Raw genomic sequence first — 13418 nt, forward strand, 5'->3', positions numbered from 1 at the left:
AAGATTTTCCCTGCGATTTGAGTTTGAAAATGATCAGTGGTGTAAAGTACTTAAGTAAAAATAATTTAAAGTACTACTTAAGTAGTTTTCTGGGGTACTTTTACTTTTACTCCTCTACATTTCTAAAGAAAATAATGTACTTTTTTCTCCATACATGTTTCCTGACACCCAAAAGTACTTGTTACATTTTTTATGCTTAGCAGGACAGGAAAATGGGTCCAATTCAAGAGAACATCCCTGGACATCCCGACAGCCTCTGATCTGGCAGACTCACTAAACACAAATATTTGGTTTGTTAATTATGTCTGAGTATTGGAGTGTGCCCCTGACTATCAGAAAAAATAAAATAATAATAATAACATTGTGCTGTCTAGCTTGCTTAATATAAGGAATTTGAAATTATTCATACTTTTACTTTTGATACTTTAGTATATTTTAGCAATTACATTTACTTTTGGTACTTAAGTATATTTAAAACCAAATACTTTTAGACTTTTACTCAAGTAGTATTTTACTGGGTGACTTTCACTTTTATTTGAGTCATTTTCTATTAAGTTATCTTTACTTTTACTCAAGTATGACAATTGACAACTTTTTCCACCACTGCTGTTTCGGCTGTAACGGCGGCCTCTACTACCTTGTGGAGTTGGGGTCGGTGAACGGCTTAAACACTGTGAAAATAATGTAATATCTTCTCTTTGATGCCGTCTTTCTCTTGCATACTTATCCTTACTCATTGCCAGTCCGATTTAGAAGGGCAATTATGTACTTTTAACTTGTGAATGTCAATTTCGACTGAAATTGTCACAGAGCTCGATTAACACACAGCCTTCCCCTAGAACAGCAGTTGATGGAGGGCAACCCTCAAACGTTGAATAATTAGAGCAGTTTGCTGCTGAAGTGTAGGCCAAATTGTCAGTAGAAAGGTGCAGCAAGCTCATTCATTGATGGCTACAATAATAATTTGTTGTTGAAAGGCTGGGCCAATATCTTGGTCAAAGGCTGTGCAACCAAGTACTAGCTCTGGGTTCCAATAATTATCTCCATGCCGTTTGTATTTATTTTCAAAAATTAAAATCAAAACTTAAATTTACAAAAATAAATTGGTTCTGCAATGTTGAAAATCCAATGAAGTGTGGAGACCCAAATCATTTTTCAATTTCAACTTATTTCTAATACCCTACCCATTAAACAAACGCCGCTGGCTATTTGTATCACTTTGAATCGTCTTTATTTACTTGGATTAATTGGAGCCGAGTGGAAGTAATTAAAGAAGGAGCAGACAAAGTGTGTTTACTGTGTGTGTACTGTGTCCATATGTGTGTGTATGTTTTTGTCTTGCACATATGTGTACGTGTGTGTGTTTTCCCCTTCCCTGTTAATGGGAGTCACACGAGCCCAAGTGGCGAGATAGCACGCAGACGAGTGCTTCGTAAGCGCCTCGCTAACGTATTAAGTGCAACATATGGTCTCCATCTATTTGAGCGCGGAGGGCTAACCATATGACGGTGAAGTTAAGTCTCCCGTCCTCACCAACCCCACTTGCTGAGCTAGTTTGCATGCTTGACGAAGCATGGAGTTACAATGTTTTTATTTTTCCTCTCCTGCACTCTCACTGCTACTAGAGATGTTACATCAAAGCAGCTAACATCAAAGCAGTGTGCTGATGTGTGTATCACTTTATCAGAAGTACGTCATCAATGAAGTCCGAAGCTTTGTTTGATCACCTGCTTTTTCAAACTGTGTGTTGCAAAATGCAAGATCCCACTTATTTCGCCGTGGTTCTGGTGCTTTGTCTGATTTCCAGCTGCTTTCAAACACTGACTTCTACTGCACGTGTACTTACAAATATAGTTAGGATTCTGTACAAAAAGATTCACCTGACTGGTATGGAACATTCAGCCATGTAAAGGTTTGAGGTGGAAAACTGTTGAAGGCAAACTATTTTTTTATTTAGTATAGTATAAGCTTCTGTCTTAAGCATCCTAAATAATGCCATATATTCCGTTTCTTTTAAATAGTCAACTTGAAGGCAAAAAAGAGAAGCCTGATGTAAGATGCAAACCTGGTATTCCAACTGATTATAAGCTACTAAAGACAATGACTTACCACGGCTCCACAGTGTTTAAATGAAAATAGAGAAAAAATACCTCTATCTGACAATCACACACTGCTATTTATTGCTGACCAGCAGGTGTAGTTAATGAGCATTGTAAACAGATAATGAAACTGGTTAATGAACTGTTTTTCGGAAACAATTTGGTAAAATCGCCGAAGCCTTCAGAAAGCCTTGGTTTCCCACCCCTAGGTGGGACCCTATAAGGTCATCCTTTGTACCTTTAGTTATATGTACAGTTCATACCTCAGATAGTACCTTTCTTACATATAGTCCACAGGTACAAAGTGTGCTTTTAGAAAAGGTACATTATGTCTTCATAGGGTTCCACCACAGTGACAAAGCCATATTTTCCTATAGTAGAGGACAAAAATGTGCCTCTACCATAGACCACTTTAAAAGTGATGTGTAATTCCTATTGTAATCCACCAATAGTCAGGATTTTGAGAATGACTACGAGGAACATTGTGAGGTGACTGCCTAAGCCATTTAAACTGGAATAATCATTTCAGTAATGGGTGCACAAAAAATCCAACTTACTGATTGGATTAGTTGAGAAATGTATGTTATTTATCTTTGTGTAGCATTATGCAAAAACACAGATATAAAAAACTCTTTAAAACATATACATGTAATAGAGCATGATTATGGTACACATTTGGCTTTTAAGGGTACCACCTCAGTGACAAAGCCATTAGTTCCACTTATTTGGCTAAACAGAAATGTACCTTCACACGTACCCCTTTTTTTTGAGAGTGAGAGTGTGATGACTGTACCTTTTATATTCAAAATATTGGCTACATAAATGTACCATTATACTCTTTATCCGCACATTTTACTAAAAGGTACTGCACAGTACCATGAGAGATCATTGTGTGTACCTCTGAAGGTACGTTATGTGTATTTTTATATTTTTGTTGGGACAGTCATAGTTGTTAGGATGGATCTCTCTCCTTTTTGCAAATGTTCCTTCCTTTTGTCATTGTTTATTCTCTTTTTAATTACCCTCTATTCCTCTCCCTCCCTCCCTACTACCTGATCACACCTATATGCCCTGCTTGTTCCCTCCCTCATTCTTAACTCATCACTTTCCCTCTCTTATACTTTCCACCTTCTCCCACCCCATTCTTCTTTACCCATCTTTCCCTTTCTCCTTCCTTACCCCTCTTGCCTTCCTTTCCTCCTCTTCCCCTCCCTACACACCCTTCTCTCCTTCCTCCTTCAACCAACTCCTTCCCTCCCTACACCTCTCCTCCTTCTCTCACCCCTCCTCACCCCCTTCTATTCCCCTTCCCTCCATCTCTCACTTCAGGTATGGGTAACCTTACCTTCCAGATTACACCCGACTCCAACAAGGACAGTGAGAACATCCAGATGGGCCGTGACCTCAAGCTTTCATGCCACGTGGACGCGCAGCCCCAGGACAAGGTCAACTGAAATAATAATAATAATAATAATAATAATAGGGTATGACCTCTTTATAATGTCTTATAATAGTCTCATAATGATGCAGACTAAATAAGTTGAGAGAATTGAGAGGGATGAACATTTGATTTATTAAATGCTTATAACAAGTTACAATGAGTTCAGTAAAGTACAGTACCAGTCAAAAGTTTGGACACACCTACTCATTCAAAGGTTTTTCTTTATTTTTACTATTTTCTACATTGTAGATTAATAGTGAAGACATCAAATCTCTGAAATAACACATATGGAATCATGTAGTAACAAAAAAAGTGTTAAACATATTTTAGATTTTAGATTCTTCAAAGTAGCCACCCTTTGCCTTGATGACAGCTTTGCACACTCTTGGCATTCTCTTAACCAGCTTCACCTGGAATGCTTTTTCAACAGTCTTGAAGGAGTTCCCACATATGCTGAGCACTTGTTGGCTGCTTTTCCTTTACTCTGCGGTCCAACTCATCCCAAACTATCTCAATTGGGTTTAGGTCGGGTGATTGTGAAGACCAGGTCATCTGATGCAGCACCTCATCACACGCCTTCTTGGTCAAATAGCCCTTAGCCTGGAGGTGTGTTGGGTCATTGTCCTGTTGAAAAACAAATGATACGCCATCACATCTAGTTTGCGCTTGGTGTACTATCACTGCAGAATGCTTGTGTTTATCGGCCCAAGCAAGTCTCTTCTTATTATTGGTGTCCTTTAGTAGTGGTTTCTTTGCAGCAATTAGACCATGAAGGCCTGATTCACGCAGTCTCCTCTGAACAGTTGATGTTGAGATGTGTCTGTTACTTGAACTCTGTGAAGCATTTATTTGGGCTGCAATTTCTGAGGCTGGTAACCCTAATGAACATATCTTCTGCAGCAGAGGTAACCCTGGGTCTTCCTTTCCTTTGGCTGTCCTCATGAGAGCCAGTTTCATCATAGCGCTTGGTTTTATCTACTGCACTTGAAGAAACTTTAAAAGTTCTTGAAATTTTCCGAATTGACTGACCTTCATGTCTAAAAGTAATTATGGACTCTCGTTTCTCCTTGCTTATTTGAGCTGTTCTTGCTATAGTATGGACTTGGTCTTTTACCAAATCTTCTGTATACCACCCCTACCTTGTCACAACACAACTGATTGGCACAAACACTGTCATGCCTGCTCCCGCTCTTCCTCCCTCTGGTGCTCGTGGGCGCCAGACTTCCCAACATTACGCACTCAAGCCATATTCAGTACGCACACCTGCCTTTCCCTGTTATGTGCATCAACGCTTATTGGACTCACGTGGACTCAATTACTTGTGTAATTTCCTTCCCTATATCTGTCTGTTTCCTAGCTCTGTTTCCTGCTTCGGGATTGTTTCTCATATGTCCTTGTTTACCCGTGTGCTGATGCTGACTACAAAAGAAAAACCAGCCAAGTCGCGGACCACGATGCCTTGCTCCCAGACAGACTAAACAACTTTTTTGCTCGCTTTGAGGACAATACAGTGCCACTGACACGGCCCGCTACCAAAACCTGCGGGCTCTCCTTCACTGTAGCCAACGTGAGTAAAACATTTAAACGTGTTAACCCTCGCAAGGCTGCAGGCCCAGACGGCATTCCCGGCCGCATCCTCAGAGCATGCGCAGACCAGCTGGCTGGTGTGTTTACAGACATATTCAATCAATCCTTAACCCAGTCTGCTGTTCCCACATGCTTCAAGAGGGCCACCATTGTTCCTGTTCCCAAGAAAGCTAAGCTAACTGAGCTAAATGACTACCGCCCTGTAGCACTCACTTCCATCATCATGAAGTGCTTTGAGAGACTAGTCAAGGACCATATCACCTCCAACCTACCTGACACCCTAGACCCACTCCAATTTGCTTACCGCCCCAATAGGTCCACAGACGACGCAATCGCCATCACACTGCACACTGCCCTAACCCATCTGGACAAGAGGAATACCTATGTAAGAATGCTGTTCATCGATTACAGCTCAGCATTTAACACCATAGTACCCTCCAAACATGTCATTAAGCTCGAGACCCTGGGTCTCGACCCCACCCTGTGCAACTGGGTCCTGGACTTCTTGACGGGCCGCCCCCAGGTGGTGAGGGTAGGTAACAACATCTCCACCCCGCTGATCCTCAACACTGGGGCCCCACAAGTGTGCGTGCTCAGCACTCTCCAGTAATCCCTGTTCACCCATGACTGCGTGGCCATGCACGCCTCCAACTCAATCATCAAGTTTGCAGACGACACTACAGTGGTAGGCTTGATTACCAACAACGACGAGACGGCCTACAGGGAGGAGGTGAGGGCCCTCGGAGTGTGGTGTCAGGAAAATAACCTCACACTCAATGTCAACAAAACAAAGGAGATGATCGTGGACTTCAGGAAACAACAGAGGGAGCAGCCCCCTATCTACATTGACGGGACAGTAGTGGAGAGGGTGGAAAGTTTTAAGTTCCTCGGCGTACACATCATGGACAAACTGAAATGGTCCACCCACACAGACAGCATGGTGAAGAAGGCGCAGCAGCGCCTCTTCAACCTCAGGAGGCTGAAGAAATTCAGCTTGTCACCAAAAACACTCCCAAACTTTTACAGATGCACAATCGAGAGCATCCTGTTGGGCTGTATCACCACCTGGTACGGCAGCTGCTCCGCCCATAACCGTAAGGCTCTCCAGAGGGTAGTGAGGTCTGCTGCACAACGCATCACTGGGGGAAAACTACCTGCCCTCCAGGACACCTACAACCCCCGATGTCACAGGAAGGCCAAAAAGATCATCAGGGACAACAACCACCCGAGCCCCTGCCTGTTCACCCCGCTATCATCCAGAAGGCGAGGTCAGTACAGGTGCATCAACGCGGGGACCGAGAGTCTGAAAAACAGCTTCTATCTCAAGGCCATCAGTCTGTTAAACAGCCATCACTAACATTGAGTGGCTGCTGCCAACATACTGACTCAACTCCAGCCACTTTAATAATGGAAAAATTAATGTAATCAATGTATCACTAACCACTTTATATAATGCTTACATACCCTACATTACTCATCTCATATGTATATACTGTACGCTATACCATCTACTGCATCTTGATGTAATTAAATGTATCACTAGCCACTTTAAACAATGCCACTTCATATAATGTTTTCATACCCTACATTACTCATCTCATATGTATATACTGTACTCTATATCATCTACTGCATAGACACCTGAAGCTTAAGGAATACCTAGGATAGGATAAAGTAATCCTTCTAACCCCCCCCCCCCCCTTAAAAGATTTAGATGCACTATTGTAAAGTGGTTGTTCCACTGGATATCATAAGGTGAATGCACCAATTTGTAAGTCGCTCTGGATAAGAGCGTCTGCTAAATGACTTAAATGTAAATGTAATGTAATACTGCATCTTGCCTATGCCGTTCGGGCATCACTCATTCATATATGTTTATGTACTTATTCGTATTCATTCCTTTACACTTGTATGTGTAAGGTAGTTGTTGTGAAATTGTTAGGTTATATTACTTGTTAGATATTACTGCATGGTCGGAACTAGAAGCACAAGCATTCCGCTACACTCACATTAACATCTGCTAACCATGTGTATGTGACAAATATCATTGATTTGATTTGATTTGTTCCTGTCGTGTTCTTTGTCCGTTCCTGAATAAATGTTTGACTCCCCGTACCTGCTTCTCCTGTCCGACGTCAGTCCTTACAAACACATTAATTGAAATGCATTCCAGGTGACTACCTCATGAAACTAGTTTAGAGAATGCCAAGAGTATGCAAAGCTGTCATCAAGGTAAAGGGTGGCTACTTTGAAGAATCTCAAATATAAAATATATTTTGATTTGTTTAACCTCTCTCAGGTATGTGGGACGAAATCGTCCCACACTATTCAACAGCCAGTGAGAAATCAGAGCGCCAAATTTAAAACCACAAAATGACATAATTCAAAGTTCTCCAACAAACGACTATTTTACACCATTTTATAGATACACTTCTGAATCGAACCACGTTGTCCGATTTCCAAAAGGCTTTATAGCGAAAGCAAAACATTAGATTATGTTAGGAGAGTACATCGACACAATAACCACACAGCCATTTTCTAAGCAACTAGCATGCATCACAAATACCCAAAACACAGCTAAATGAAGCACTAACCTTTGACGATCTTCATCAGATGACACTCCTAGGACATTATGTTATACAATACATGCATTTTTTTGTTCGATAAAGTTCATATTTATATATAAAAACAGCATTTTACATCGGCGCGTGACGTTCAGAAAATATTTTCCCTCAAATACTGCCGGTGATTCAGCGCCACAATTTACAAAAATACTTGTCATAAACGTTGATACAAAATTAAACTGTCATTCAAAGAATTATAGGTGAATATCTCCTTTATGCAAACGCTATGAAAGATTTCAAAAAAGCTTCATGAGGAAAGCACTCTTTGCAATAATCTGAGTACTGAGCTCAGAAAAATACACTAGGCTATACAGATAGCCGCCATCTTGGAGTCATCTAAAATCATAATTTGCATTAGAAATATTCTCTTACCTTTGATGATCTTCATCAGAAGGCACTTCCAGGAATCCTAGGTCCACAACAAATGTTGTTTTGTTCAATAAAGTCCATAATTTATGTCCAAATAACTCCTTGTTGTTCTCGCGTTCAGTAAGCTACTTCAAATGTAGAAAGCGCGAGGACGATGTCGTGACGAAAAGTTAAAAAAAGTTGTATTTACGTTCATTCAAACATGTCAAACGTTGTAAAACATCAATCTTTAGGGCCTTCAGAACGTGAAGATTCAGTAATATTTCAACCGAACAGTTCCTGTGTCTTGAAAAAGTTTTTGGAACGGGAGGATCCATCCTCATGAACGTGCACCAAGAAGTGATGTCATTCTCTGGGTGACAAACTTCCCAGGCTTCTCATTCGGTCTCTGTTCATCGTAGACGCTTCAACAGCAAAATGAACCCTAACTCACCTTGTGTTCGATTGGCAATGACTTGAAAGGACTACAAGCACCAGAATTCTCACTTCCTGCTTAGATTTTTCTCAGGATTTTGCCTGCCATATGAGTTCTGTTATACTCACAGACATCATTCAAACAGTTTTAGAAACTTTAGAGTGTTTTCTATCCAAATGCATATTCCAGTTCCTGGGCCCGAGTAGTAGGCCGTTTAATTTGGGTACGTTTTTCATCCGGGCGTGAAAATACTGCCCCCCTACCCTAGTGAAGTTAACACTTTTTTGGTTACTTCATGATTCCATATGTGTTATTTCATAGTGTTGATGTCTTCACTATTATTCTACAATGTAAAAAATTGTAAACATAAAGAAAAAACCTTGAATGAGTATGTGTTTCCAAACTTTTGACTGGTACTGTGTGTGTGTATATATATATATATATATAAACACAATTAAATAACATCTTGCTATATTATTATACTATTAGGTGAACTACATGTGGTACCAGAACGAGGTGCTCATCTACAACTCGGACAGCCTGATTGTGCTGCACAGCGACCCAGACATGGCGCCTGGTACTAGCAGTCTGGAGATCGTCGACATGAAGTTCCGCGACCAGGCCACCTACAGCTGCGTGGCCAACTTTCCCGGGAGCACAGTGCCCGAGCTGAGGGTGGATGTCAACATCACCCAGAACAGCGGTGAGTGAAATGTTCCTTTGTTCTGTTGCCATGTTCACGTGCTATCAGAGTTATTGGAAGCTCCTAGTTCCCAGTGGGAAATTTCACTTTACCATCCAAGTCGGAATTACAAGTGGGAAACGCAGAGAGAATGTTGTTTCCCGAGTTGCCGAGTAGTGACGTTTCACCACTGACCTTTCACCTTTTCAACCAAAAGATGACAACAAATCAGTTTATGACAATTACAACCTTATCAGTAGGGATCATTTTATTTATTTGATCAGGGAATCATACTGAGACCAAGGTCTCTTTTACAGATGAATTACAGAAAATACACACATCAAAATATATATACAAAATGCAAGCAGAAAGAACACATTCATCAGTAATAATGTCCTCAATCAGCTGTCTGAATTACCCTGGAGGCACCAGAACATCAAATTGAAGAACATTTTGAAGAAAACTAAAAGTTGATTTACCAAACTCAGTGGAGACCAAAGGAAGTTAGCCATCCCTGAGACTGGGTGTGGTACGTCATATATCTAAAGTTGACCAATAAAAGGTACACTGGGACTTTTAGTGAAAGGGCTTTATAAAGTAAAACATTTAATTTAAGATTTAAGGTTCTTCAAAGTAGCCACCCTTTGCCTTGATGACAGCTTTGCACACTCTTGGCATTCTCTCAACCAGCTTCACATGGAATACTTTTCCAACGGTCTTGAAGGAGTTCCCACATATGCTGAGCACTTGTTGGCTGCTTTTCTTTCACTCTGCAGTCCAACCCAACCCAAACCATCTCAATTGGGTTGAGGTTGGGTGATTGTGGAGGCCAGGTCATCTGATGCGGCACAAAATAGCCCTCACATAGCCTGGGGGTGTGTTGGGTCATTGTCCTGTTGAAAATCAAATGATAGTCCCACTAGGCGTAAACCAGATGGGATGGCATATCGCTGCAGAATGTTATGGTAGCCATGCTGTTTAAGTATGCCTTGAATTCTAAATAAATCATAGACTGTCACCAGCAAAGCACCCCCACACCATGACATCTTCTCCTCCATGCTTCACGGTGGGAACCACACATGCGGAGATCATCCGTTCAACTACTGTGCGTCTCACAAAGACACAGCCGTTGAACCCAAGAATCTCAAATTTGGACTCATCAGACCAAAGGACAGATTTCCACTGAGCTAATGTCCATTGCTCGTGTTTCTTGGCCCACACAAGTCTCTTATTATTGGTGTCCTTTAGTAGTGGTTTCTTTGCAGCAATTCGACCATGAAGGCCTGATTCACAGTCTCCACTGAACAGTTGATATACTCATTAAAACTCGTTTTTCAACCACTCCAAATCAGCCAAGATCTCAGAAAAAAATGTAGACGTCCACAAGTCTGGTTCATCCTTGGGAGCAATTTCCAAATGTCTGAAGGTACCACGTTCATCTGTACAAACAATAGTACGCAAGTATAAACACCATGGGACCACGCAGCCGTCATATCGCTCAGGAAGGAGACGCATTCTGTCTCCCAGAGATGAACGTATTTGCTGTTGTTCTGGGATTGATTTGCACTTTTCGCACCAAAGTACGTTCATCTCTAGGAGACAGCACGCGTCTCCTTTCTGAGCGGTATGACAGCTGCGTGGTCCCATGGTGTTTATACTTGCGTACTATTGTTTGTGCAGAAGAACGTGGTACCTTCAGGCGTTTGGAAATTGCTACCAAGGATGAACCAGTCTGGTGGAGGTCTACAATTGTTTTTCTGAGGTCTTGTCTGATATCTTTTGATTTTCCCATGATGTCAAGCAAAGAGGCACTGAGTTTGAAGGTTGGCCTTGAAATACTTCCACAGGTACACCTCCAATTGACTCAAATTATGTCAATTAGCCTATCATAAGCTTCTAAAACCATGACATAATTTTCTGGAATTTTACAAGTTGTTTCAAGGCACAGTCAACTTAGTGTATGTAAACTTCTGACCCACTGAAATTGTGATACAGTGAATTATAAGTGAATTAATCTGTCTGTAAACGGTTGTTTAAAAAATGACTTGTGTCATGCACAAAGTAGATGTCCTTATTGATTTTCCAAAACTATAGTTTGTTAACAAGGAATTTGTGGAGTGGTTGAAAAATGAGTTTTAATGACTCCAACCTAAGTGTATGTAAACTTCCGACGTCAACTGTATATATAACCACTTTAATGTCCAATAGAAATGGCCTTGCTAATGTCAACATTTAACCTTACTTGCTCTCCCCCTCCACCCTTCATCCGGCTGTCCTCATCTTTCTTTTTTTTCTTTCTATAAACCCTGGTTTTCTTTTGGGCAACCCTTTCTAAAATATTTTCTTGCCCTCCACTCCTCCCTCTTCCTCTTTCTTCCACTCTTCTCTTTATGTCTCCATCTCTATCTCCCCCCTCACTCCCGCTCTCTCCCCCTCTCTCCCATCCCACTCCCTTCACACGCCCTCTCACACCATTCCGCCTTTCTCCCCCCACAGTCACTCCCCCGATTTTAACGGTGCCAGAAGGGGGCCAGGTGGTGAGCGTGAGGGAGGGAGGCACCACCGACCTGGTGTGCCTGGTTGATGGCAAGCCCCGCCCACCTGTGCTCTGGTCGCGCGCTGACAAGGACCTGGCCATGCCCACGGGTGAGTGGGCGGTGGAAACACGCGACGGGCGCCTCCACCTGACCAACGTCACCCGCGACCTGATGGGGGCCTACCGCTGCCAGACGGCACCATACAATGGCCTCAACATTAAGCCACGTCAAGCGCAGGTTCAGCTGAATGTACAATGTGAGTAGTAAAGTACTACATTTTCCATGAGATGTCTGTTTATTGAGCTCTGAATAGAATGAAGTATTTCCCAAGATAAGTATTTCTCCTGGTCCTGGTGACCTATATGGTTTGCAGGGTTTTGTTCAGTCCAGTGGTAACACACCTAATGAATGAATCAAGGTATCTTCACATTTTTGATTAGTTGAATAAGCTGTGTTACTGTAACAGAGGTAATTCAGAACCACACATGTAATGAGTAACGTTGCCTGAGACCTGAAGACCTGTGTCAGTTCACCCAGCTAACAATATTCTGACATTAAAACTCAATTTGTTCAGATCGATAGCTAGTAGTATTAGATTAGAATGGACTGCAGTCACTGTCTCAATTCAATTTCAAACTCACACTGGACCATAGTAAGCTAACGATAACCCTTAAATGGGGTCGAATGCACTGTTACTAACATACACAACAACGTTGCTAATTAACAAATGGTATCAGAAACCAACGCGTCTAAGTGTTTATTGTTTGTGCGAGCAATTAGCGACTAAGCTATTAACAAACACTCCCCTTGGTTACATTTAGAATTCTTGGTGGTGTGCAGTAAGAGTGATTTTGCCTGCTGCACTTCAATAATGCTTCCACTATGAAGCGGGCTCGTTCATAAAGTTCAAAACCCTAAAAGCCTTAGAATTCATTACGATTTCTCTTCTCTTGGCACCATCACCAAGGCAAGCCAGAGAACCTATTCATTAACTGTATAGTATGTGATGTTGCTTGACGCTCATGAAAATACACCTTCACCCTTTATAGTTTTGAAATTGGTGCCATTGAAGGTGTGTTGGTGTGTTTTATTTTCAATGTGAGCTGTGCCATTGTTGAAAATAACTTTGTCCTCTTTTGCTCAAAATCCTATACAGTTCACTTTAGAATGTGTTATTGTGTAAACTGTGAAATAAGATCATTTAAATCGGTGGATGGGGTGAACAATACAATCCTGGCCATAGAGAAACATAGAGTCTCAAAGAATAACCCTGAAATGCACATTGCTTTGTGTAATATCCCTTTACATCCATTCTTAAAAATAACATTGTTTACAGCTTTTGTTCCGTTGCCTGTATTTCCCATGAAATGTGATGTGCAGTATGGCCCCCTTGATGTCCAGCCAACTATACCCTTAGCCGCTGAAGAATAAGGAACAGAGGAGTATTCAATTGTGTCAGGGCCTGACCATGGGGCCAAACAAAAAGGAAACTCTATGTGGTCATGTCAAAAATGCAACTCATTTCTACTTTTGATGGATTGGTTGTCCGTGAATGCTTTGATTGGACTGATCATGTCAACATCATACTTTCAAAGTCTTAGCTAGCAAGCTAGCAGTCATCATCATGAATCAAGTCAACAATCTACTGGCAAATCCTTCTCATT

The 13418-nt window shown here is 41.5% G+C and overlaps 1 protein-coding gene across 1 annotated transcript in view; it reads left to right on the top strand.

The window, feature by feature from the left end:
* The window catches only part of LOC106610595 (MAM domain-containing glycosylphosphatidylinositol anchor protein 1), a 401645-nt gene that overhangs the window by 269488 nt on the left and 118739 nt on the right, over positions 1-13418 (top strand). The window contains exons 8-10 of the mRNA XM_014209988.2: positions 3429-3544; positions 9025-9238; positions 11714-12010. Coding sequence (XP_014065463.1) covers positions 3429-3544; positions 9025-9238; positions 11714-12010 — 627 coding nt within the window. The remainder of the gene's footprint in view (positions 1-3428; positions 3545-9024; positions 9239-11713; positions 12011-13418) is intronic.

The sequence above is a fragment of the Salmo salar genome, chromosome ssa09 (assembly GCF_905237065.1).
Source record: "Salmo salar chromosome ssa09, Ssal_v3.1, whole genome shotgun sequence".
NCBI classification, from domain to species: domain Eukaryota; kingdom Metazoa; phylum Chordata; class Actinopteri; order Salmoniformes; family Salmonidae; genus Salmo; species Salmo salar.